Source organism: Squalius cephalus (genome assembly GCF_949319135.1).
Source record: "Squalius cephalus genome assembly, chromosome: 17".
Taxonomy (NCBI): domain Eukaryota; kingdom Metazoa; phylum Chordata; class Actinopteri; order Cypriniformes; family Leuciscidae; genus Squalius; species Squalius cephalus.
Genome location: NC_137138.1, coordinates 34,424,785 through 34,452,109, shown reverse-complemented (window position 1 = coordinate 34,452,109; position 27,325 = coordinate 34,424,785). Strand labels below are relative to the sequence as shown.

Genomic DNA, 27,325 nt, shown 5'->3' with positions numbered 1-27,325 from the left:
AGAGAGTTTTGCCGTAAATTTGCCGCAAAACATAAAGAAACTTTAATAAATCTACATTTATGTAGATAAAACTTGGCTACAATCAGCCAGAGCCGTTGAAAAACATATTCATATTTAACGGCTCTGCGATCAACAAAGTTGTGGGAGCGTTGAGTTTGTGTATGGTTGTCATGGCGACGCTGGCCCTTCCTCCCCCGGAGCCCCTGTGTGAGAGTTCAGTTGCTCCTCCTCACTCCTCAGTCAAGCACTGGTTTATTAAAGAGTGAATGAGGACTGCAGTTTTCCTGCTGTGGATACTGGATACTGTCTGAATCAAATATGTCTCACACTGTGACTCTCGCCGGTCCCTCGCCGTGGGGTTTTCGCCTGGTGGGTGGACGGGACTTCAGCACACCGCTCACCATCTCCAGAGTACGTCTTTTCTCATTCTTCTCTTTTAATGATGGACTGTGTCGATGCGCGGCCCCTTTACAACCGGCGTGCTATTTCATTGTTGTAACGTGGACATTTGGGTTTAACGTTAACTTACTTCTCTAAATGTGGCTTTACTTCTCAAAATGAACTCGATGAACTTAGTTTTTCTTGTTTGTCGCGTAGGTTCGCCTCGCTTTTACAGTAGTTTATCTCCCACTCTGTAACGAAGATATTTCAATTTCACTTAAGCCATTATTCTCAGCAAACTTAATAGAGTTCTTGTTTCTGTCCCGTTAAAATATCAACGTTATCTCCTAAAATTTCTTTGGAGAAAATAACGTTAACAGGAAAAAATGAGACAATAGTTGACACTTATTTGAGCATATAGCTGTAAAAATTAATTTGGCCTTTGAACAATTTTAAAGGATAGCATAAATGTTTGAGCTCATATTGAGACCTCTCACTTTGTAAACTTTGGTACCTTGGCTTTTTATTATTAAAATGATTATTATTTTTAATATGCTGGAGACTTGAGGAGAAGTCTCCATTTAATCTAACTGATGTCTAAGAGAAACATTTGAGATATTAAAGTAATCTTCTGTGTTAATATCAATTTCCTTTGGGCATTGACTTCGATGCTTCTCAAATGAATGAAAAGCTGAATCATGCTCGACAAACCCTGTCATTTACTGCACATTTGTGGTCAGTAAATGCCTATGTCAGAAGAAATCTTATTCGACTGCCTTACACTTAACATTTAGAAAAATGGCAGCTGGTTGTCACCGATTAATATTTACAGCCAGTCAGGGCTTTATCTGTGGTCATGGATGTTTAGTCTAGTCCAACCAACCTTCCACTGTCCAGTGGATGAATGAAGGTGATGCCGGTACTGTTTTCTAAAAACAGTTTTTCGGCTAAAAACTCAGTTTGAAAGTACTATCTATCCCCTACAATAGCCTATACCAAAAACAAAAAAACACTGGGTTAAAAATAAAATAAACTTTGGGTTGTTTTTAGCCCAACAGCTGGGTAAATATAGGACAGAACACATGTTGGGCTAATCTTATACCCATACAATTGGGTTGTTTATTTAACCAAGCATAATGAGTTGATTTTATTAATTCATTTTTTACAACAATACTATCTTATTATAATTGACTTGGTAGGCCTACTTACAGATTAACTTAAATCCTCCTTTTGAAAAATACTCTGCAGGTTTTATTAAGGGAAATTTAAGACTTTTTCAAGACCTTTTTAAGACCAAATAAAGACAATTTACTGAATAAATTAAAAGGAGAAAACAATACATCAGTATGTCTAGGGAGAGACACAAGTTGCATTAGCAACACTTCAGAGTTTGAAAATACAACCTTAAAAAACGATTTCGATATCCATTACTTTTTAATTCATTTTACAAAAAAATAAAGTAGCTTGAACTGCTCTCATCCACTAGAATATAAGTTTTACTGTATCTTCTGATCACACTGCAAAACAATCATGTTCTTCCTCAGTATTTTTGTCTCGTTTCCCAGTGCAATGTCTAAAGATTCTTAAATCAAGATGCAATTACTGGAAATACAAAATGACTTGTTTTATGTAAAACTGATCAAAATGAATCGAGCTCATGCTTAAAAACAAGAACAAATATTTGCTAATGACTGACTCCATAACCTGCCCATAAACAAACAGTTCACAGTTCTGAGAACATTTTTTAACATCCTTATAGTATTTAGATTTGACAAAGGAGTCAGGTTTTTCCATCAAGCGACATGTGATTTACCTTTATGTTGCTTTGCACAGTAACTATTTTACACATGACATAAAACAAACCTGCATTTCACAGAAGAAATGCACCTATTCGGCAACACCTGAGAACCGTTCTCTCCTGAAGAGGATGCAATAGTCTCTCGACCGCTGGGTAACACACTGAAACCCCCCCCAAAAAATGACCCTACAGGCTCAACCCAGCGTTTGAGTTGAGAAATGAACCTTACGTTTTGGTGCTGAAGAAACATCTGCACCATGTAAAGATAGCAGCTTGATGCTGAAAGCTGTTGAGAGGCTCATCAGCACCACAGGACTGAGGATGGATCTGGTGAAGCGAAGCTACCGCTGGAAGGCTTGGCTTCGGATATCTTGCATTTACGTCCTATGAAGGCTTCCATCTGGCACTGTGGATCCAGTTCCCAGTAAATGCTGAGATTAAACCTCAGGTTTTGTTAGGGAAAGTGTCTGTTAGGGTTGCAGATGTTAAGTTGCCTGTTGCCAATGGAAAACCTCCAAATGGAAAAAAAAGTTGGTATTACATTGTGAGTGTAAATGAATAGTCTTGGATTTGGTGCTGGAAACCCAAAGCACAGGACAATAGAGACACCAGAATAACAATATTCATGATTCTGAAGATGAAAATACTGAATATTCTCTGTCACTGACTAGATATATTTAAAATAATGTAGGACACTTTTACTGGTAACATCAGACATTTGGCATTATCACGACACACTAATATTCCCCCATTGCATTATTATACTCAACATTATTTAGTAGTTATTAATGACACTAAAACTTTGAAAACTTGAATGTTTTCTCACACAGTAATTTTTATGTTAACTATCCACAATATTGTCACTATACACGATGCATATTGTTGCATTTTTGTATTGCGATATATTATGACACGATATATTTTTACACCCCTAGTTTAAACACAATCCAAGATGCAGTTTTAGTAAAATGAATGTGGACATTCAGACAATATGGGAAATAAATTAGTAATATGGAGATTTAATTATGCAGTTACTTGGGATATTCACAACCTTGGACCATTGGTTTGTTGTAAAATGCTTTTGCTTCTGTGTTTCTGTTGAACATTTGGGGTTTTCCTGGTGAATGTGAAAGTGCTGAGGTAAAAGTTCATTGAATCATTGCCAAGTGCAATACACAACAAATTGTTAGCACTTGTCCTAACTGACAAATGTGGCTATCCATTTACAGGAACTCAGAACGGTGCAATGTCCTCACTACAAAATTACTGAGAAAATGGGAATCTCTTTTTCATTCCTACGGTAAACTTTAAAGAAGTCTGAACCAGATAGACGTACGTACGCCGTCTTATAAACACATTTACTCTGCTAATCTTCAATGTCTGACTGGCTCCCTCTGGGATTTCACAGGGCTAATTTATCGCATCCAGGGCCTTCCTCTTGTTTTCGCTCTGTAAGGGCATGCAGTAATGCTGGCAGGCTGAATCTCATTGTCCACTTTTGCTCAGCTCCACATTTATAACACACAGACACATTCCAGGAAGCCATGTGACATTATTCAAAAAGAGATTAAGTAGCCACTAGGAGATTCTGAGGCACAGGATTCATCAAAGTTCACAGCGTCATGGGCATGGTGCCAAGCTACACTGCTAAACTTGAGTGTCTACTTTCAATGGGTGGTCTCGAATGGTGGGTTCTTGGCTGTAACTGGAAAAAATGGCTTGGCCTGTTCTGACAGGGTCACAGAGAGTAGGAGGGGGAAACAACAATGCACAAAATCAATCAAACTCTATGGTATTTCAATGCAAATTGGTAGAGATCACCATGGACATGTTGTTCCCCCATTCTTGAAAAACAATTACCAAACCTACACAAGTTAAACCAAAATATGTCCCAGTTTACAATAAACACGGGTTGAGCCTCAGCAAGGATAAACAGGGTTGGTGCCGGCCACAATGAGAGCATGAACCCATTGATTCAATGTTGCGTGGGAAGCGATTTTGTTACTTTGTTGGTACTTGATGTCCGCTGTAATCTGAAGTGATCCTGAAACTAATCCGGTTTAGACCAACTTCTCTATACTTTGAGAGTAATCATTGATTTTCCTCTACTTTTTTGTATTTTTATTCCAAAGGTAAAGTAAACAGAAGTGCCAAAAGTTGTATATTGAAGGCTGGTTCAACATTCAGAATATTGGTTACATTGAAAGCTACTCTTTATGTCCAATGTTTTCCAAAACACAGTAAACCATTATGAATCAGCAGCTTCCGTGGGGTTTGATTGAATTCCCATTGTAATCATCAACAGTTTTAATGGATATATAAAGCTCATATTTAGACTATAGTGATCCTTTCTCCTCATCATTCTCTCTACATTTACAAGTTTTGATAATGTAGGCTATGTACAATGTTTTTAGCTTTTTTTTTAGGCCAAAACAGTGGGGTCACATTACATAACTTGTTCTTTGTGGCTCAGCAGGTTAAACCAAGATGTTTCAAGATAAAGCACCATGTGTCTTAGTCTTAGTATTACTACTTCATACATGCAATGAGGCCTGTTAAATGGGATGAATTAGCTTTATTAGTAGGTCAAGAGCTTCTTTTTGCTAAATATTTAGGGTTGTACATATGTGCTTGGCTTATTATAGGCAAGTGAACGAGTCATTTAGGTAATGACTTGGATGTGGGCTACATCCCACTGTAATAACAGCAGCCCTTGGTCCCTATTCTTAAGACAAGTGTTCTGTACTTACCGACAATTTCAGGCAATTTCCTGGCTTAACATCTAAACTGGTGTTTTTAGACGTCTATGATTACTTCAAGTTAATTGTGATCTATATAGTTAACTATAGTATGTAGTGGTGGATATAGTGCTTAAATTTAATTACTTTTACTATGCAGAAGCATTAAAATCTCTACAAAAGAGTTTACTACTGTATTAAAATGTTTTGATGCCTGATTTCTTCATCCATCCATTTTTCAATCCACTTGATTTATTGTGAAACGCTTTTTTTAAAAGAAAGTAAGAGATGAACAGTGTTAGTAGATTTACAATATTGACCCTAACATAAAATGGTTATTGGCTATTTTTGCATTTCAGTTTCTTAGATCTCAAAGCCAGAGAGTACTGGCTGTGTCAAAGAATGAGATATGATATGAATATGAATATGATATATGTTATTGATGTCATGTGTAGAGAACATGAGGGCTAAAATATAGCCTAAATGCTTTTTTGAAGGAATTCAGCCATTGTTTACTGTAATTGAACAAATTACTGTTCAGTACATTAAAAAATCTTGCTTCTCATGAAAACTGCTTGTCATTAAACCCACGACCAGATCAATATTTCACCATAAAATCCAAAAAAAACAAAAAAGAAATGATGACATTATTTTAATGAGTCTACTATTTTGTTCCTCATTGTTAGTAGAAGAATCTCTTTCGTTACTGTAAAGGCTAGACTCAGCTCTATATTTATGGCTTTTCTGATGTACTGTAGTGCTCGGTAGCTCATCTGGTCCAGCATTGCACCTGTGTGAAACACAATTAAAGAGCTCACAGACTTCTAGAATCGAGTTCAAATGGCATGGTTGCTTTAGCAAATATCTTTTTATCTCATGTTTGCTTTTGTTAACACTATCGGTTATGTTTAGGGTAGGGTTTAGTGTAGGTGGTAAATATGCTATACGCAACAACTCGTTAAAGAATGTGATATGATAATGCTTCAGTGTGTAAATATATAAACACTGGAAATGATATAACCAACATACATGTTTCATGTTCTTTCTGTGAGTAGAAAGCATCCTAACCACTTCTGAAAGTGAACAGCAGTGTTTTACTGTAGCATTACATAAAAAGTAAGTGTCATTTCAACGTCAGTGTAAACCTCTGAAGTAATATGTACTGTAGTTATATCAACCTGAAAACTTAACATCAGGAACATCCAGGAAAACACCTCAAACTAAGGGTGGATGAATCTTTTTGCTATTGTACTTTCTGTTTGTTATTAAAAATAAGAATTTTTAAATTGCAAACAATAGGACAAATACAATAAAACAAAGTTACAAATGAAATATACAGGGCTTTAAGTTTTTTAGGTAGGCCTACATTATGTTTATTTATAAGTAGCACTTAAGTAATTATTAATAATCAAATGTAAAAATCAAACACTGCTTAGTCTTCACTCTATGAATTAAAAATACATTAACTCTTATTAAAGCTACAAAAATGATTCAGTCGAGAGCAGTGAGTGTGGATAACATCTTTGGTTCTATTGTCTTTTGTCACATCGCGTTGTGCCGCTCTTGTCTGGTGTAGACACTGAGTTATTGCATTAAAATCAGTCAGTTATCACCAGCCATTGCAATATAGACGTCGCAATATGTACATTTGCTATATTTCGATAATTCTGATACATCGTGCTATCTTATAGTGGTAAGTTATTTTAAAACTCGATAGAGCATTAACCCTGTAAGCACTATTCACCTAGGCTAATATTTCACCAAGATCATGGTTTGATTACATTTTATTAATGCTGATTTTAATAAAAATAAAAAAACACAGGTTGTTCTGTTCTGTGATGAGAATCAGTTTTTTTCTTGCATTACAGTAATAATACTTACAGTTATGTTCAGTTAGTTTCTGTTTTCATGGACTTTTGGTTTATGTTCAGTCTCAAATGTGTTTGTTTATATCAGGGGCTGTTTACACGACACCGCTTTCAACTAAAACTGTAAAACTTTGTATGCATTTTGGCTGTTCATTTACACGACAAGGTGCAATGTGAAAGTTTTTGAAAACAGTTTAAACAACAAAAACGTGAATCTGTGAAGACGATGACGTCATGCACATGTGTATCATGTGTTCAGTCTATAGTGTTTCATCGCCATCTACTGGCCTGGCAGCAGAATACAGCGTTTTTTATTCGTTTTTGCGATGACAATGATGCGTATGTGTGCGGAAAACTCAAAGGAAAAACTTCTCCGTTTTAAGCATATCGCTGTCGTATAAACATACCCTTAGTTTCCTGCCAGTTATCAGTTGCCATGGACACTCATGTAATCATCACACCTGTTTGTTATCATCTCATCTGTGTATTTCAGGGTAGGTTTACACGACAACGATATGCTTAAAACCGAGCAGTTTTTCCCATTGTGTTTTCACAGATGCACGTTTTTGTTGTTTACACGAAGACCATTTTCAAAAACTTGCATTTTGAAACCCGTTTTCAAACATTTGCGTTTTCAGGCCCCCAAAACACTGTTGTCGTGTAAGGCCCTGTTTACACGAGAACGCTCGCGGGTGAAAACATAAAATATTTTATCAGATGTGCCTTTGTTTTTATTCATGGCGACAGTGTTTTTGGGGCTTAAAAACGCAAAAAAGTGAAACCACCCTCCAGAGTGGAAATCTTAAAAACGCTCCACCGTCGCGTTCCCGTCAAGGGTAAAAATGCAAAAGTCTGTAGTAGAAGGAAGGTTGTACGCAGGCGCGCGGACTTGGTGTTGTTGTGTGGCAGTGCTTCACATTGCCACCTAGCCGCCTGGAGTGCATACTACATCGAATTTCACACACTTTTGCGTCACCATATGCACACAGTTTTTCCCCCCATAACGCTTGTCTAAACGCAGAATAAAAAGTGATAACGCAACGCCACTTTTGCGTTTTCTCTTCAGATCGTTTCCGTGTAAACATAGCCTAAATGAACGGCCAAAACGCATTACAAAGTTTTATGATTTTAGTTGAAAACGCTGTCGTGTAAACGGCCCCTGCTCTGTTTCACCCTTCAGTTGTCGGTTGTAGTGTGTGTTTGTGTGTGGACATGCTGTTACTTTGCCTTCATCTTCATGGATTACCTGAGTTTGTTGTCATTAAAAGACCCTTTTGTTCATTGAAACCTTTTTGAACTCTTCTTCATCTTCGTAACAAAGACAGACACAAGGTTGTGATTTTGTTAAATGTTCGTTTTCAATGAGAATTTAGGGAGAAATGTTTCTTTAAGCAAAATATTATTTATTTTTTCCTTTTAAATTTTGGGGTGAAATGAATCAGACATTTCTTTGTGAGATTTGCGCTAAGCATAATGCCACTGAATGTTGACAGACAAGCTCTTACAGTAACTATGGAATTGCCTCATAAGCATGGATGCATCACATTGAATAGTCAGCACATCTCACACTAGTCAACTGAGTAATTGATCATCTGTCATTGGTGTAGTTGTAGGCTTTGTTTTATTGATGGTTTCCAGTGAGTCAGTAATGGTACTCTTGGCTGCAGGCACTGCAGTGTTTGTCCTGGGTGTGGTACTTCCTTAACCTTTCTTCTGTTTGTCTTTTGTCAGATAACACCTGCGAGTAAAGCAGCGCTGAGCGACTTGTGCCCTGGAGACACCATCCTAACCATCAATGGAGAAAGCACAGAGACCATGACACACATGGAGGCTCAGAACCGCATTAAGGCCTGCACAGATCAGCTTGTGTTGGCCATCAGCAGGTACTGCCTTATAAACCTGTATATCTGACTTACTATCCTCACATCCAGGTGCTGCTTGTTTTCACGAAGATATAGACCTTATGCGCCAGAGAAACGAGGGCGCCGCCATCTTTAGAATATTGTCTTTGAACTTCCGTTTTTGCGGTCGCTCTGTATATCTCTATGGCATTGCTGTCCAGGAGTAATTAGCTTTTGAAGTGGATTTACTTAATGTAAAGTTAACGAAAGTTCCCATGAGGATTGCAATATTTAAAGCAGATGACTTAACAAATGTCAGTAGACCAGGAAGATTTTAAAACGAGCCGGTCATTAATAAACACGCAAAATCGCTGTGAAAATACAGACCGGAAGTCAAAAGACAACGAGCGCGGCGCTGAAAAGGGGCGGGGCTACAGAAGGTCTATAAGATGGCATGCATCTGTTTGACTTTTGTCTTTGAACGTCTCATTTTTTTGCTGTACCTCTGTATATTTCTATGCAACGCTGTAGATTTCTACCATCAGGCTCTCAAAATTATATAAAAATTTGGATTTAGATTTATCAGCGAATATATCGGTCATCAGCTTGAGGATTTGAGGTGAAGAGGATTTACTTATTGTAGAGTTAATGAAAGTTATCGTGAGCATTGTAATGTTTTAATCGGATGTCAGAACAAATGTCAGTAGACCGGGAAGATTTAAAATAACGAGCGATTCATTCTAGGGATGCACCGATATGCAAACTTTGGCCGATACCGATAACCGATAACTCTTTATATTTGAAAGCCGATAACCGATATATTGGCTGATAAATGTAAATCCATATATTTATATAATTTTCAGAGCCTGATAACAAAAACAAACATCTCACCATTAAAAGCCATGTCCCAAACGATGTTCTCATTATAATTTTATGTTGCCGATATGACAGATTTTGCGCTGAACTGTATTTTCCTTCTTGAAGTGATTCCAATCATATTTCAGCAAATTCAAAGCCATCATGTTGAACAGTGCGCATCTGAAGTGCCTCAGCTGAAGGAAATAATACATTATTTATCGGCTTTAATATATCAGCCAAATTTTCTTATCGGGCCGATAACGATAACAGTAAAAACTAACATATATCAGCCGATACCGATATGGTGGCCGATATTGTGCATCCCTAGTTCATTCATAAATCAATAAAATATATAAATCAGAAGAAACAACAAAAGCGCAGCGCTAAAAAGGTGCTACATACGGTCTATAGAAACAGTCGTGCAGTGTTTTGAGACGTGCGCTTAGGACTGCACATGCGCATTGGAGGATCTAGCCTGATAATTCATCTATTTTAACGCTATTCGAGAACAACTATATTTATAATACAGTTCATGTCAGATTTTGTTTCTAATTTAATTGTGAGTTCAGCAAGTTTTTGAAATTTCAGGATTCCCCTATTTAATTAGATTGGACTTGGTCTTGGATGGAACAGACTTTTCTTGAAATGGACTTTGTTTTTAGTCAATTTTGTGTTGACAGAACAGAAACAAACTGTGCTCAACCTTAGAAAACTTTGAGCATTATTTCCCCCCTAATGTTAAGCTGTCACCATGCCAGGCTATACCATCGAAATGACAATATGATAGAAGACTATCCTTTTCACACACACAAAATTTTTGTGTGAGAGTGTGAGATTCACCGAGAGGCATCATATGCTACATCTTGCCATATTTGGTGTGTGTTCTCTGAGCAAGCAGCGCGTGTTATTTGGAAAAGCCCTGACCTCTTGGAAGACCTGCTCATTTATCATCTTTCGACATTAAGTGGTACATTCACATAGGAGTAGTAAATTTATTTAAGGATACTCTGGGTTGTTTATACTGAGCATTCGACTGGGAACGGTTTCCTCCGATTACATTTCAAAACTTGTTTTTTACACCAGCAAATTTTCATTACTAGAGTAACTTTAACTAGATTTACTAGTTGATTGCCTGTGCAAAACTTTCCAGCTCAACACTAGGATTGCTATGTGTTTGCTAATGTCTTTAATGTCATTTTTATGCATCGATGCAGGATCATTCACATCAGCATCGCAAAAAAACATTATATTTCATCGCTCTAGTTGGGTATTTATTCAGTTCCTTAATCACTAGCATGAGCAGCTGTAATAGTGATGCTTGCCTTGCCAAACAACACTAATTATTATTGATCTAGGTTTCCATTTGGAAATTGAACTCTAAACAGTCTTAGAGAGAAAACAGAATTCCACGTTTTGTCAACATTAGTCTTTTTTCATAGTCTGCATAGATAGCTCTGTGAAGGTCATGTGACACCGTTGTAAATGCAAAAGTATGGCCCCCTGTATCTATTGGTATGTGACCTTTAGCATATGCCAATGACTCATTTGTATTTGTCTGCGCTCTTGCTGGCCTGATAAGTACGGCTTCGTTCCAGTGTGCGTGATGTGCTCGAGCGGATCACAGGCTGCAGCTTCTGTTTTCCGTGTGCTCGGATGGAAATGCAATTACATGGGACACGGCACCCAGGATCACACTGAATCATATTCTCCTTGAGACCGTAGAGATGTGAAAACAAATTACTAAAAACCCAACCACTGAGTTTCTTGTTCACACTGTTTATCTTGTCTATTTAGCATTTAAAAAAATAAAGCAATGTATGTTATTAGCTCCTGTTTCAGATTAGAGATTAGAGATGATGAACTGAAAAAATGCATGTCTGTCTTTGGTTCACTGCAGTTTTAAGGAGTAAATACTCAGCAATGGCTTATGAATTTACACATAGTTTGTATTAAAGCATATTAAAAACCCTTCACAGACATATAAACAACATTAAAAGCTTGATTTTCACCACAAGGGGACTTTAAACATTTTAAACATCATATTTTCTCACATCAGGCACAAAGAGAGATCACCATAGGTTGATTTGCCCCCAAAACCCCATGGCTCATGGGTTATTATTATGACATTTCTTTCTGAATTTCAGTCTTTCTCTTCAGGAAAATGGACCAAAAAATATTAATTGCAAAAACTTTCTTTCTTTAGAGCAGTGGTTCCCAACCCTGGTCCTAGAGAACCCCCAACACGGCACATTATTGATGTCTCTCTTATCTGGTCACCGTGATTTTTTCACCAAGGAAGACATATTTTGTTGATCCTGGAATAACATTCATGTCCAAATATTTTGTCCTAAACCTAGCCCCACCCCTAAACCTAACCCAACCCATCAGTTATCCCTAAAATCAGAGGGGAATGATATGTGAATAGCACTGATTTAGAAGCACCTAACCCTGGCCGTAAGCCTAAATTTGACTTGTCCCTCAAATCTGATTGGTTGAATGGAATGTTGATGTTGATCCAGGAACATGTTGTACTTGGTGAAGTCACGTTCACCCACACCTATCTGAGGTCTTGGAGTCTTTATGAGCTGATGAGTTGAATCGGGTGTTTTTGATTTGGAAGACATCTAAAACTAGTTCTGGGAGTCCTCCAGGACCAGGGTTGGGAACCACTGCTTTAGATTACGAGTGCATCCAAAGCAAGCAGATTAAAGTTCATGGCTGTAATGTAGACTAAAGCCTATTGGTGGCTAGGGACATGCCATTTGTCCTATACCTTCATGAAGGCTGTGACACACCAAGCCATTTCGCCTGCGTCTGGGCCAAAAAGTTGTGCTTGAACAAAAACCACAGCCAACAGCCAACTAGCACAAATGTTCTGAGAAAATAACCGTCTATACCAGCAGGTGGCAGTAGTCTGTATTCGACGTAGAGTCCTGCACGGGTTCGGGTACCTGCAATTTTTTCTCAAACGGGTGAAAAATATCCAACTGTGTCGGATACGGGTGCGGGTCGGGTCGGACACGGTGGAACACGGGTCTAAACACGGGTTTAAAACAATCACATGCAAACGTAAAAATGCATGCATATTTTTAGGAACACATCTACAAAAATATGCCTGTATTTCAAGTTGATAAAATAATTTTAAATCCACATCAGTTTATTTGTGCCCACGCGCCACGCCCTCCCAGGAATCTATAACGTTACCTAGGCTACTTTCAGTTTCAAATTCATCATAACCGCGCGCGCGCGTTCTGCTTGCAGTTGTCCAGATGGATGCTGAGGAGTTGAAGAAAAGAATAGCTAGTGGAGATTGTAAAGTTGTCGACAATACGTCATCAGAAATCTGGAGTTATCTGAAGAAAATATTGTGAATGGCTTATTTGCTGCATGCATTTTCGTGTTGGATAGCCGCAAATGTGGAACTTCGTCGCTGAGGAAGCACGCAGATAACTGTGGTAAACCAAGCAGTTCTATCGAACAGTATTTCTTCAAATTTAACACTGTTAAGTAGGCCTATGTGTGGTGTGCAGGGCGTGTTTGAGCCCAAAATTGTCTGATGTAGGCTAGACGAAATTGCGTGGCAGATAGTGTTGTAGCCGCGTCTGTTCAATTGGTAAAATGTTACAAGGTTACTCAGTTTTGTGGTAACGTTACCCATGTTCTTCATGTACCGGCCTTTTGACAGCTTCGGCTGAAGTTGTCCTTGTATTAATTGTTATAACTTCTGTATGAACTGGCAATAAACATTTATGTAATTGTGTCTATAATGTGATTGGCTAAACTGATTTTATTTCGGGTGCGGGTCGGGTGTCGGTTCTATTTTAAGCGGGTCGGGTCGGGTGCGGATTTGAATTAGTGCTGCTGTCGGACAACGGGTCGGATGCGGTTTTAAGCACTGCGGGTACGGGCGGGTGCGGATTTACAAAATCGGACCCGTGCAGGACTCTGATTCGACGTAAAAAAAGGGAAAGCCGGAATTAGGACTGTAAAAGACTGTAGTGAGACTTCCACGACACAAAATCGGCACAATACCAAAGGATTCTTTCTTTTTTATAACAGCGGAAAAAACTTAAAATATGGTTCATACAGACGACAGTAAGACATCATTCAAAACTGAAAAGGGTCTATTTTTATTTGTGTACACTCTGAATAGAAACATCGTTGTGCTTTTGTAAAATGAAGAAAACTAACAGGATGCCGCTTTCTGCCGTCCCGGTTTCCCTTCCGTGAAGTTTGTGGATCTTGTCACAAAAATTCATCTAAACTTAGCATATGCTGCTAGCAAGCTCTTGTGTGCATCTGAACTCTTGTTTTGGCCTGATGCGTAGATGGTCTCTTTTTTTTCTTCTTATGCTCTTTTTCCTGTTGTGGTGGTTAGCAAACAGCATTGCATTACCAGACGCCCCCTTCTGGACTGGAGTGTGTATCGCCTGTGACTGACTGTATTCGTCGTCTGACTGTATGATCCGAACCGTGATGCCCATACCGTGATACATGTACCGTTACACCCATATCACCCATGTACCGGGCCCCCCACGTCGGGAGTCTGGAGCCTTAAGTCGGCTTGGCTCCCTAATTTATGCCTGGTCAAAGGTGAAAGCCCACTGGGTGACCCCTCCATGCTTGGAGTCCGGAGCCCCAACTCGGCTTTTGTTCTGAGTTTTGCTCGGTCAAAAGCTGGACAGGAAGTGGCGGTATCCCGGAGCCGGGCGGTCCCTGGAGCTCAGGACTGTGGGGAATGTAGGGTCCCTCTGGGACCACTCCATGCCTGGAATCTCAAGCCTTAACTCGGCTTGGCTCCCGAATTATGCCCGGTTATACATAAAGGACAAAACGGGCTCTATCTCAAGTATGGTAAAGTTAAAAGGTTAGTAAGGTAAAAGCACACAAAGAAATGTTATCATTAAACACTTTCAGAAAATGTATTAAAGTTACAATTAGAGGGATTCCTCGTTGAAACACAAGGTGAGCTTAAATGGTTCCACAGTGAGTAATGGTGAAAAATGAAAATGTTTTCCTTTAAAAATGTAAGATATGTTTACAAATACATGCATGGATCTTAAATATACTGTGGACTAAGTATCATAGTAATTTTCATTGTGCCCACATTGAGAAATGTTAAGTTTTTTTCATTCAAGGTTAGCTTGTGTTTGCATGCGTTTTGTGGCGTTGTACCATTTAAGCCCGTCTTTAAAAAAAATTGTAATTTATGAAAATAATCTTCTCTCTACAAAACAATTTATGATGTATTTATTTGTAAATTAATGTAAAATGATTGAAAATTCTTTGGCAGTCTAGCCTTTCTGTAAGGCTAATGGTTTGACCTAGAGATTGGCTTTGAAGGCAAGCTAATAAAACTCATCTTTCAAAGGAAAATTATATAAAATTATAAAGTACTATTTGTTCATACACAAAGAACAATACATTTAGCTCTTGACATAATATCAATGTAAACCAAAGAAGTGGCTGAAAATTGCAGAAATGTGTTGATTTCTGAAGGGTCCCGAAAGACCAGAGTTTTGGGGTGACTGTGTGTGACAGCACATGGGTGAGGCTAACTCATAACTCAACACTGCCAAATGTGATTGGTATGCAATAAAAAATGCCAGGGAAGTAACAAATCACTTGATTGGTTAAAATAATGAGCAGCATAAAAAATTATTTTCTCTTTTTTTAATTTGACTTCAGAGTTGAAAGTGGGCTTAAAGGGTACACTTACCCTAATTTAAACAATATAATTTAAGGCAGAAACTATGAGCTTATTAAAGCAATGAATACTTATTTAGAAAAATGTAGCATTGGTATCCCAGCAAGCAATTGTGCGTTTAAAAGGCGTATGATAGGCGTCCAAACACAGCCTAGACGTCTAGGCTAAAACAAGGCAACATTTGGGTTGTCAGTGAAAATGTAATCGACGTCTAAACCATCGCCCAAGAATAGACTAGTCATCAATTAGAAAACAAAGAAATTAAATGAGTGAAGAAATGAAACCAAACACCTTGTAGTCACTATTTACTTTGCTTACATGATGGAATATCAAACATCTCGCAAGTTATTTGGGCAAAAACTACATGTAACCAAATTCAAGGTTATTCTGGCTAGAAGTGGGTTACTCATAGCCGGACTATATTGGGGCTATAGTTAACCTGACATTTGGAAAAATGTAGTATTGGAATATCCTTGTATTTCTGGCTGCTACATTCAGTGATGCCATGTCTGGTTCCTGAACATACCGGATGTGTCCCCGGTTGACTTCTGAGTCAGCACTGGACAAAGAGGTCTAATGAAACATGTCATAGAAATCCACCCAGGCATATCCTCAAGCCACTGTGAAGGCAGAGAACAGCTGCTGGGAATCTCTCCGTATCTCCCTAGCCTCCTCCTTTCTCTTTGAGGAAAGTTGCAGTCTGGAAAAGGCAGAGAGTGCGGATGACAAAGATTTGTTTCCACAAGTCATGAAGCTGTCGGAAAGAGCGTGCTGGGCCAAGCAAGTTGAGTCATAAGACCTGGGTCAGGAAAGTGCAGGGGAGCAGAGAGAATAAAAAAGAGGTATTAAAGGAGAGAGAAAACGGGGCAGGGCTAAGTGCTTAGTGGACAATGACGCATGAATGAGGAATTGTGTGTGGATTTGAAAGCTTAGAGGAAGAAACAAAGGGAGGGGAAAACTACGTATGCCATTTCTTGACAGTTGAAAAGGGAATTTTGCAGGGATTGGTGATGATGTAATTGAAGAGAGGTTAGCTGAGCACTCGTCAAATACCTGTGGGGGGTTTTTTTGCGTGGGATAAAAATCTAGTAGTTAAAAAGTGTCCGTTTTCAAGCATGTTGTCTGCTATTGGTTCAATAAACAGGGCAACCTGAGCAAAGTCACGCTGTTGGCTGAGTTGATATGTTGGGATGTTCTGCGAAGGGGAGAAAATCTTCTTTCTTCAAGCAGCTTAAAGGTTTATGTTCTGTTTTTCAGGTTGTTTCTGGCTTTTAAGCCCTTTTCGGACGGGATTAACTTTACAAGGGTAGATGGAGTAATGTGATTTTACCACAGGACATCTGTAATAGTTAATGGCCAATTCTCACGGGATAAGAGATCTCAGTAAAACTAGCAGAAGTGGGAGAGTAACTTGATTTGCACATCGCCATCACTCCTGTCATGTGTGTATTACGCTGCTTTCTGATGTGCACAAACAGCCTATATTTATATATATAAAACAGTTATGTCCGGTCGAACGATGTATTAATTAACTTCAGATTGGATTGTGTTGGTAATAGACACTCACAGTTTTGCCACAGACTCGTCCCAGCGTCTAGAACGCAACTGATGCTTTATCAAGCGTCTCCATACTTGGAAAACCGCGGAATACTACTTTTAAACAGGAAATGACGGAATATTTACGTACGTATTTACAGCGGGTCTATTCCCACGGGATCAGTATCACCTGAGGGAATTTTTCCGGACCTTTTTACTGAAGGTAAAAGTCGCCGTAATCTTTACTGACGTTGTCCGTATTGATCACTGAGATGCACATTCGGACGGGACTAAAATCACAAGAAGCTCTGGTAATTATACTTCACCCCAACTAAACTAGTCCCATCCGAATAGGGCTTTAGCTCCTGTCTCATTGGTTTCCTTGGTTTTTGATTAATCCTTGTTTGTTACCCTGGCTACTGATAATGGTTACTTTGTGTTTGGAGACTTGTGTGTATATATAGCCCTGTGTTTGCTTCTTGAGCTTGTTGGTTATTGTCTGTTTTGGTGCGTTATATATCATACTAAAGCATACTTATATCATACTTTTCCATTCCTGATTAAACATGCCTGGGGTCTGTACCATGAAGCCGGTTTAGTTGGCTAGTTTGTGCCAACCCCGGGTCTTAGGCACCATAAATGCGGTATAACTCACTCTCCACAGCTAACTCTGTAGCACGCTTTATTCTGGGGAAGCAATCTCAAAATTTAAGCAAGAAGGAGAAAAAGTGCCATCTACATCTCAAGTCTATTTATGACACAACGAGAACAAAACATTGTGCTTTTGTAAAATAAAGAAAACAAACAGTATGCCGCTTTCTGCCATCCCGGTTTCCTTTCAGTAAAGTCAAATCAAGTCACCTTTATTTATATAGCGCTTTTTACAATACAAAAAAGTTTGTAAAGTTTGTAGAGCTCATCACAAAAATGAATCGAAACTCAGTGTATAAGTGTTTCAGTCTTAGTTTGTCGGTTGTTGTCTTTGCACGTTGTGTGAAGCTATTGCGCTCCTGCTCTTTTATTATGTTTCATGTTCCTGCTCCTGGTTTTGACCCTCTAGTTGGATTATCTTTGTTTTCATGTTCAATAAATACTGCTGCAGCTGGATTCACGCCTCTCTTTGTCCCCGCTTACACGTAACAACAAGCTACTAGCAAGCTCTTGTGTGCTGAATCTGAACTCTTGGGCTGCGTTCCAGTCCAAAACTGTCATGCCCTTCACTCGCTAACTTCCCTCCATCTCGTTCACTCGGATGTACGTTATTGCTTACATTGCACGAGTGCCCCCTACTGGCGGAAACTGCGGTGGGCTGAACTGGAACGTCCTAAGCCCTTGATCACTGGGAATCAGCTGTGGAGTTGATTTATTATTTAATTTCTTTTCCCTACAAGAATTTGTTTAATGCAGCATCCAAATGTATAGGTGTGTTTGGGTTGTTTAAAAAAAAAAAAAAAAAAAATTATAATTAATATATCATAGAGTTGTTTGTTGTGGTGGTGATTAGACGAAATCTGTGGTGACGTCACAATCGTACTGCATTGTGGGACATATAGGTGCCTGAAGTGTACATATGAAGTAGACTCGCTCCCTCGGTCAAAATCGAGGGAACGAGGGTCTGTCCATATAAACTTCCCTCGTCCACTTCACGAAGCGGAATGCACTTCAAAATGGCGGCGGGGATTCCCCTGAGTGGAAGTGCTTAGGGAAGTTCACAAGGCCCTGTCCCAAATGGCACACTCCGGACTTGTGGACTTCCTCAGAGTCCACACTTTGGTGACGTCATGTAGTGCAGACCTGTAGGGCCGTTGGCGCGAGTCCACGAGGGCGCATTGAGAGGTATTTTTGGGACAGACTCGATCATCACGCTAGAAATAACGGTCTGGTTGTTGTTGGACAGGAGAAATCACATTTTTGTGCTCCGACGTCTTATCTCCATGTCCACTACACAGCCGGCTTTTACAGTTCTGTATTTTGATAGTGTGCATGCCACCTGGGCATTAGACAATAGATATATCATGCGATGTATACAGTTGTACATAATAATAATGTTCCATTTGAACTAATTACAATTTTAACACATAATGAAAATGTGCATGAGTTTCAGATGAAGTTACAGGTTTCAATATTCATACTATGTTTATGACTCAGTAAAGCCCTGACATTCGGTTCTATTGATTTAATGAATCATAATGCGATCGTATTATTCAACGCGCTATTATTATGTCTGAGACATCAACCACTGGTCGATGACCATAATGTTTGTATAAATTGTAGGTAACAACTGGTAAAATGTACATCTAGGTCATAAAAACCGTAATATTTTCTTCTCAGCCATGTCAACAATTGTCCGTGAGCGAAATCTCCTCAAATCCGTTGTCTGATTGGCCTTTCGCAAGGATTCCTGGGTAGTTAAAGTGTGTGGCGCCTGCATCTATGTGGAAGACCGCTTCAAGGGTACAAAGGGGGCGCTGTTGAGCACACTTCAGAGCATCACAATGCTGAATGGGACGGCCTACGGACTCGTAGACTCGGCGAGCACACGCAATTTAAGCCCACGAGACCAAAGTCCTCATGAAGTGCGCCATTTGGGACAGGGCCTAAAAGTGGAGTGGAACGCAGCCTAGTTTTTTTTACTCTTTTACCTGTTGTGACGGTTAGCAAACAGTGTTGCATTACCGCGCGCCCTCTTCTGGACTGGAGTGTGTTTCACTATATTTCACGCATGCGATTGGCTGTTCACACTTTCATGTGCACTCGCTCCATAGTTATTCATGAGCTCAGGATCAAAATCTGAGTTGACAGAGAAAGTTGATGATCAGTGTCATGTTACCAACAAAGCCTGATTGGATTGGTTTGGTTTTGTCAACATGAACCTCTAATCCTGTGTCCCAGAGTTTGTCTCCAGTGCTTCACGCAAAGATGGCATCATCCAGATAGGAGGTCAGCCTATAAATGGCTTACTTATAGTTGACCGTGATGCATTAAACGGAGATAAAAGGAAACATTTTACTATCCAAAAAATAAATAAACGCAATTATTTCATGCACCAGGGCAGAAAGAGCATCTTTGTAAAACACACGGCTAACAATTTATCATGCAATAATTTGCGTAAGAAACATTTTTACAGAAATTCTACTCCTGTTTTAATGAATGAGGCCCAACAACTTCAGATTCAAGTACATACACAATACAAACGTGCGTAAGTACCAAATACTCACTGATCTTACCGTAAGAGTGTTATGGAATTTGACATGACACATTTTGAAACTCTATTTGAGCAGTTCATTGCTGTGTTTTCTGGAAACATCTGGGTATTAGTCACCTTTCTAAAATAAAATTGGAAATGCAACAAATGTAGCAAAGCCAAAGTAAATCTTTCACTATATTGCAACTCAGTTACTCATTGAAGAAATCCCATCCAGAGGGGAAAACATTTTATGTAAGACACACACTTAGTACAATAACATTTTTAGTTTCAATATAATACATATATTTTTGAGCCACTAAACGCATTCTTACCTCTAATTTAATGAGTCACAGCACTTGTTTTGTATCCCACGGCAAGCAAAATAAATTTTACATCAGGAATAGTTCAATGATTATATTTTGAAACAGGTTGAAAGAACAGAATGACATGTTATTGTTAAGTGAATGAGTCTTCTGCATTAAAACGATGCGATTGAAAACATCTCAGTGATCATAAATACAAGAATCAACCGATTAATTCCATGAATTCAATATTTCTAAATGAGGATTCATATACATGTCTGTCTATATCTATAATGTTGATCATATGTATATAATTTACATTTACGTTTTAGTTTTTAATGAAAGCACATAAAGTGGTATAACCACACCTAATTCATACATAAAAAGTCTCACACACAAACACTCGTGAGATCACGCTGAGAAAAAGCCCACGTGTCCCCATGAGGAGGTCATTTAAGTGTTTGTGTCTCATAGTCGTACTGATAAAAGACAGATTTTGAACAGGCTCACAATGCATAATTATGTGCCACATTCTGACTTCAAAATTGCTTGACGGATTATAATGGAGAAAGACTGGAAACAAAACGGTACATTGTGCGTCATCACTGCCCACTACATCTGCCTCGCTCATTTTCCTCTCATTCCCAACACACAATACTTCACGTTGTTGATGGAGTAAGAGTATGACTATTTATTTGTCTGTGTCTTCTTACGTGACGTTTGTAATGTTTCCAAATGTAGAAGGCCTTTTACTTAATGTGACACATTAGTCTTCGCTGAGTTTAAACACTGTGGCTGGTATGACCCAATCACGGGAAGTAATTCCATAGCACAATTATGGTATATATAATAATACTGCTATTATTTTTTTAATTAGCTTTTCCCTCCCCAGTGAAATAAATACTTTTACAATGAAAAATATTTTACATCTCATTTTATTATTTAATCTTTTTATTTGGAAATCGATGGACACAAGCCTAAAGGCATTCATCACAAGTAAATGATCTGCGCCAGTGCAAGTTGTTAAAAATAGACTCAAAACTAATCTTAAGCCCTATTTGTATGGGGACTAGTTTTCTAATCGATGTTTGTCACAATTCTTATCACTCGACTCGATCTGTGACCTCATGTATCGATGTTACAGAAGGTCTTCTGCTGTGCTTGCGTGCATCACGTATATGTCTTTTAATTTATTATTTTTTGATATAATTGTAATTTATTATAAAAACCTTATTTAAGTAAACTATCCGAGTTCATAGCAGTGGCTGTTTATAATAAACATGCATAAATTAGCAAAGAAATCTAAGTATATTACTCTTATCTCACACTAATATTAAAATGATTAATGAACGAATTCATTTTATAATGTTTTTTTTTTTTTTTTGTCGGATGCCATCCATATTGAAATTAAATGAAAGATTGCTGAAGATTGGTGTGCAAACGGTAGCTCAGGTGACACTAATTTAAACTACTCCCACCCAAATGTGACAAAAAGCTCTCCTGTTCCCACACGTCTATTATACTACGCAGCCCTACATGCAACAATAACTATATGTTCCCACTACAGCCATTTACAAGCCTCCTGTCCGCTGAAAGGGTCTCTTCATTCGAGTGGGTATATGGAAAACATTCTTTAATCAGTCACATCCAGATGGTCCTAAGTCACTCTGACATTCATTTCTAAGTCATTGCCTCACTTTGCCACATCCAAGCCAACTCAGAAGGGGGTGCATTCATGCTCCAGTGATGAGGTTTCACTATGGGAGGGCCCACAGAGCTCTCTTTGTTGCTCAGATCTGTGTATAGCTGTGTGCATGTAGGTGGAAGTGGAGTGGGGGCAAAGGAAAACCAATGTCTTTGTTCTGCCTTTTGGTCAAAAGACGCTCAATATCTTTAGTTTTACAATTTAACTTGACCATTATGTTGTTGTTGTTGTTTTCTTGCATTGTGACAATATTTTATTCAATTATTTTATTAGTAAGCACATTTACTGTAACCCTCATATTCTCTTTACTATGAGTAAAAAATCTCATTCTCGTTCAAATGACAATCTTCCCAACTGGACATAGTGTGTGTATATATATATATACATATATATATATATATATATATATATATATATATATATATATATACTGTATATATTGGTTAATTAGAATCAGAACAAATGAAAGCAATACAACCAATACTAACATGGTTCACAGTTAAAATTGTACTTTACAAATTTTCTTTTAATTTTGAGGTGAAATATCATGACATGGACATATCTGGAAGTTTTTGTGAGATCCATCACCTACCTCAGGAACTCTCTCCTGTTAGCTTATAAATGTAGTTGTTTTTTGTCATTTGCATGTACATTTATTCTCTAAAAGGCTTTATAAAACATACAGTATCCCCCAGTTTCACAGACAAGGTTTGAGCTAGTCCCAGACTAAAATACATGTCTGAGCTGTTTTAACTGAAAGCATACATACATCTTAAAATACATCAGTGCCATTGTTTTGTCTGAAGATGCACACCAGCAATGTTTTTTTTCTGAGGCACATTTATAAAAGCTATTTAAATGCCATAATTGAACTAAGGCCTAATCCTGGCTTAATCTAAGCCCTGTCTGTGAAACCAGGCCATTACTTGGGCAAAATGGATTTTGCTTTCGGTTAAACTTTATTAAAGAACATCTGGACTTTGTTATCCAGTTGTTGAAGACATTTTGACTGGCGAAGTATAGATTTCATACCACATCAGAACAACTGAAGAAAATCATCTGAGTGGGATGAAATGCATGCTTGGGTGCACTTCTACTTGAATATTGTAAAGTGACAGGACTTGGATGAAAACACATTCTAATAGCAGCACCAAATGCCAGCCACGAGTGTGAATAGATCATTGATGTCAGTCAATATTGTTATCAGTTATAGATAAAGAGAAGCGACTGTTTTCACTGATGTATGTCGATATTTGCCTTCATTCACCTAACCTTTGGTTTTGTTCTTTAGATCTGGAAAGGTTTGGTCTCCAACTGGAATAGAAGAAACCAAGACAAGTCCATACACCGGAATACTGGAGTCTGAGTCACAGGTATAACCCTCATATTTGATTTTCCCATAGGATACTATTCCAGACAGCTTCATTTACATTTTAATTGAAGGGATTAAGCAGAAACTTATCCAGAGAAATTCACAAAATGCTGTGAGCATGTTGTGATCTGTTTCATTGCCTAGCAACAACTGTTTGCTTCATAGAAATATAAACAACTACACAATGCCTAATTGTCTTTAAATGCAAAACAAAAAATTATATTACAAAAGCCTTTGCAAAATTTGAGGACTAGTTGAAGTCAAATATATTTATTTTTTGCCTTCTGATTGAACGAACTATAACAAAGATGAATAAATACTGAAACAATGAATTTCTTGTTTGTTAATTTTAAAGTCCCCCTGTAGTCAATAATTGTATACCATAAAACGCATCTTTGATGACCAAAATTACATATTTAAATGTTTTTTCCTTGAAAAAAAATCATCATGCCTTAAAATATCTTGAATGTAACTCGACACCCTTGCCTCATTTAGTATACGCGGTTCTATGAATATGCAAATGAGCCCCGCCTCCACTCACTCAGAGATCCACTGGTTGACGATCACACGTTGATCTGATTGGTTACAAGGTAGTTTGTGACGTCAGAAACACCAGCGATTTCAAAGCGTGTTTTTGAGACTGTCTTTGGTTCACTGCAGTTTTAAGGAGGAAATACTCAGCAATGCTGTCGACTTATGAATTTACACATGGTTTGTCTTAAAGCATATTAAAAACACCACATAGACACATAAACAACATTTAAAAGCATGATTTTCACCACAGGGACTTTAATGCATTAACTAATTTTAGTTCACCTATTATAGTGTTACTTTTAAAATGAAGGGATGGACATGTTTATTTGACCCTTTAGATATGTTAATATCGTCAGTAAGACGATAGTTTAGTTTACACTATATAGTACTTCTTGAAGTCAAAGTAGCTGATGAAGTTTAACATAGGTGCTTTTTTATAGTCATGCTGGTGCACGTCATATGACTACCTCAGCCAATAGAATTGGTGTGTTTGCACACATGCTTCAGACACTGGTTCCTCTAGAAGCGTTTCCATAGCGTTAACACCACGTTGCAGCAGCATAGAGGTCCCTCAAAAGGGAACTAATAAAGACCAACCTCTGCTGAAGTGTGTCAAAAATGGATAATGTCACTCCCTAAATATTATATCAGAAGAGGAGAATATTATTATAACCATTAATTTTTAAAACGGGTAATGTCACATTATAACAGTGTATTACATAGACAGTGAAGGCATGATATTTTCACATCAGAAAGATGACTTTTTGGCTGGTGCTCTATGGAAATTAAATGTAATAGTCCACAATATTGCCTTTGAATTCTTCCATCCTAAAATACATTTTCAACATGACGCTAATGTTTTCTTTGTATTCACTCGTGTAATGAAAAATAGCCCGTGTCAGCCATTTTGTGGCAAATGAGACAGATGGTTTCAAATCGTTCTTGGCCCTGACACTGGAATCAGATGGGCATTGCACAAATCTTCAGTAAAGTCACATTCACATTTGGTGACTGTATGTCATAACGTCTATAAAGTGTTTCAGTGATTTCCAGAGCAGATGTGTGCCTCATGCTGAGATGTAAGTCATTGTGGCTTTTGCCATGGCCACTGGAAAGTATGAATGTTGAAAATCTGTAAGAATAGCGATAGAACAAGTCACGTCATTTCCAATGGAAGGAGACACAGCCAAGCATGTGGTCGAGCCAAAGAATTTTTCAGAGACTGTATTTTATCCCAGACTGTGTAGGTCGGAGCATAACTGAGGTATTGTTTCATTGCTCGGAAGTCTTGTCACCAGTTGTAATATGAGACAGCATTTCTTTTATGAATGGAACAAAATTGCCCATTCCTTAAAGATGGTCACATATGATTCACCAGGCTTTTTAGGCCCTCTTTTATAGCCATAGTTATTTATTTATTTATTTGTTTTGGTTACCAGTTATTGCATCATCATTACTCCAGTCTTCAGTGTCACATGATCCTTCAGAAATCATTCTAATATGCTGATTTGCTCAAATGCTCAATTATTATTAGGGATGCACAATATATGAACCACCATATCGGTATCGACCGATATATGTACATTTTTTATGTTATCGGCCGATATATTAAAGCCGATAAATAATGGATTATTTCCTCCAGCTGTGACACTTCAGATGTGCACTGTTCAACATGATGGTTTTGAATTGCTTGAAATATGATTGGAATCACTTCAAAAAGGATATCGGCTACATCAAATTATCATGAGAACATTATATAGTGTGCGTGAGACATGGCTTTTAATGGAAATACTTTTGTTTTTGTAATCAGCCTCTCAAAAATTATATAAAAATCTAATTTATTGGCCAATATATCGGTTATCGGCTTTCAAATATAAAGAATTATTGGTTATCGGCCCAAAATATTCATATCGGTGCATCCCTAATTATTATCAATTAACACTGGTGCTCAATTATCAATAATGGTTCTTATTATTATCAATGTTGAAAACGTAATATTTAATATTGTTATGGAAACTGTTCTTTTTAAAAGTTCTTTTAAATTGTTATAATAATTCAGGCTTGGTGAACATACAAGACTTGTTTCAAGAATGTATTTATTCCAAACTTTTTACCAGAACTGTATCTCATCAGTACTGAAGTCTTCCTGAATCTAAGAAGCTAGAGTTTGTTGTGTTTTATGTTACCAAATATCTCAAAAATATCACATTGTTTGGTGCATTTTTAAGTCTTGCATGAATAAATCCTAAATTGTGTTATTTTTGAATGAATATCTCTATATTACGTATTCGGAGAGGGAACGGTGATGTTACGGGGCTGATGCTGGGAGTGGCTTGTTTAAGTCTGTCAACAGTGGCCATATGGTTTCCATCAGGTCCTCCCTTCAACTTCCCTTGCAGTGCTCAGGTCGATATCAACCTTCATAAATCACAGGTCATTTTTCCCAAAGCAAGCCTTAATTAATAAAAGTAAGTTTGAGGTCAGCTTTGATTTATACAGTTCATTGCTAGCAGTAGCAAACCGCCTTGTTTGGTTGGTTCTGAATGTTCTGGCTCTGTGGGCAGTCACCCAGAACCAAAGGGCATGCTGGGATATCACTGTAAAACAGGTCAGTGAAATCTGATGATTGTCAGGATTTATGAGCAGACACAAACACTCCTCATAAATATCTCCCTGGTCTTTTTGTGTTTATTTTGGGCCCTCACTGGCGATTATGGGAAACTAGCTTTAACCAGCAACGTTTACTTTTGGAATGCAGTGAGAAAACTGTTCTTATTGGTTGTGTTTTGTGTTGAACCCCTTCAGACCTGATTTTTTACCTACATGATACTTATGAAGACATAAAATCATATTAATAAAAGTTAGGGGTCATATCTTTGGATGATCAGGGGCCAATGAGTGACCAGGCATTTCTCATATTATTAAAACTTAAAATTGTATTGGTTTACACACAAAAAAAACATGTGATATCCATATAAATGGACACAAGGTCTGAAGGGGTTAATTGTGTCACCCACGTCCCATTTTCACGTTTGCTTTTCACTGGCATCTGTTGCATTAAGTAAGCATTAATTAAATGCAGTATAAATAACAAGCACTACCATGATGTATGTATAAATAATAGGGATGCACCGATATGAAAACTTTGGCCGATACCGATAACCTATAATTCTTTATATTTGAAAGCCGATAACCGATATATTGGCTGATAAATCTAAATCCAAATTTTGATATATCTTTTAAGAGTCTGATTTCAAAAACAAAAGTCTCACCATTAAAATCAATGTCCCAAGCACACAATTATGATGTTCTCAAGTTTATGTAGCCGATATGACGCAACCGTATTTTCCTTTTTTAAAAGTGATTCCAATCATATTTCAAGCAATTCAAAACCATCATGTTGAACAGTGCACATCTGAAGTGTCTCAGCTGGAGGAAATAATACATTATTTATCGGCTTTAATATATCGGCCAAATTTTCTTATCGGGCCGATAATG

The 27,325-nt window shown here is 38.0% G+C and overlaps 1 protein-coding gene across 1 annotated transcript in view; it reads left to right on the top strand.

The window, feature by feature from the left end:
• The first annotated feature begins 233 nt into the window (after positions 1-233).
• Positions 234-27,325, top strand: part of pdlim4 (PDZ and LIM domain 4) — a 45,251-nt gene continuing 18,159 nt past the window's right edge. The window contains exons 1-3 of the mRNA XM_079847175.1: positions 234-411; positions 8,517-8,668; positions 23,213-23,294. Of these exons, the coding sequence (XP_079703301.1) occupies positions 319-411; positions 8,517-8,668; positions 23,213-23,294 (327 nt within the window). The 5' untranslated portion in view covers positions 234-318. The remainder of the gene's footprint in view (positions 412-8,516; positions 8,669-23,212; positions 23,295-27,325) is intronic.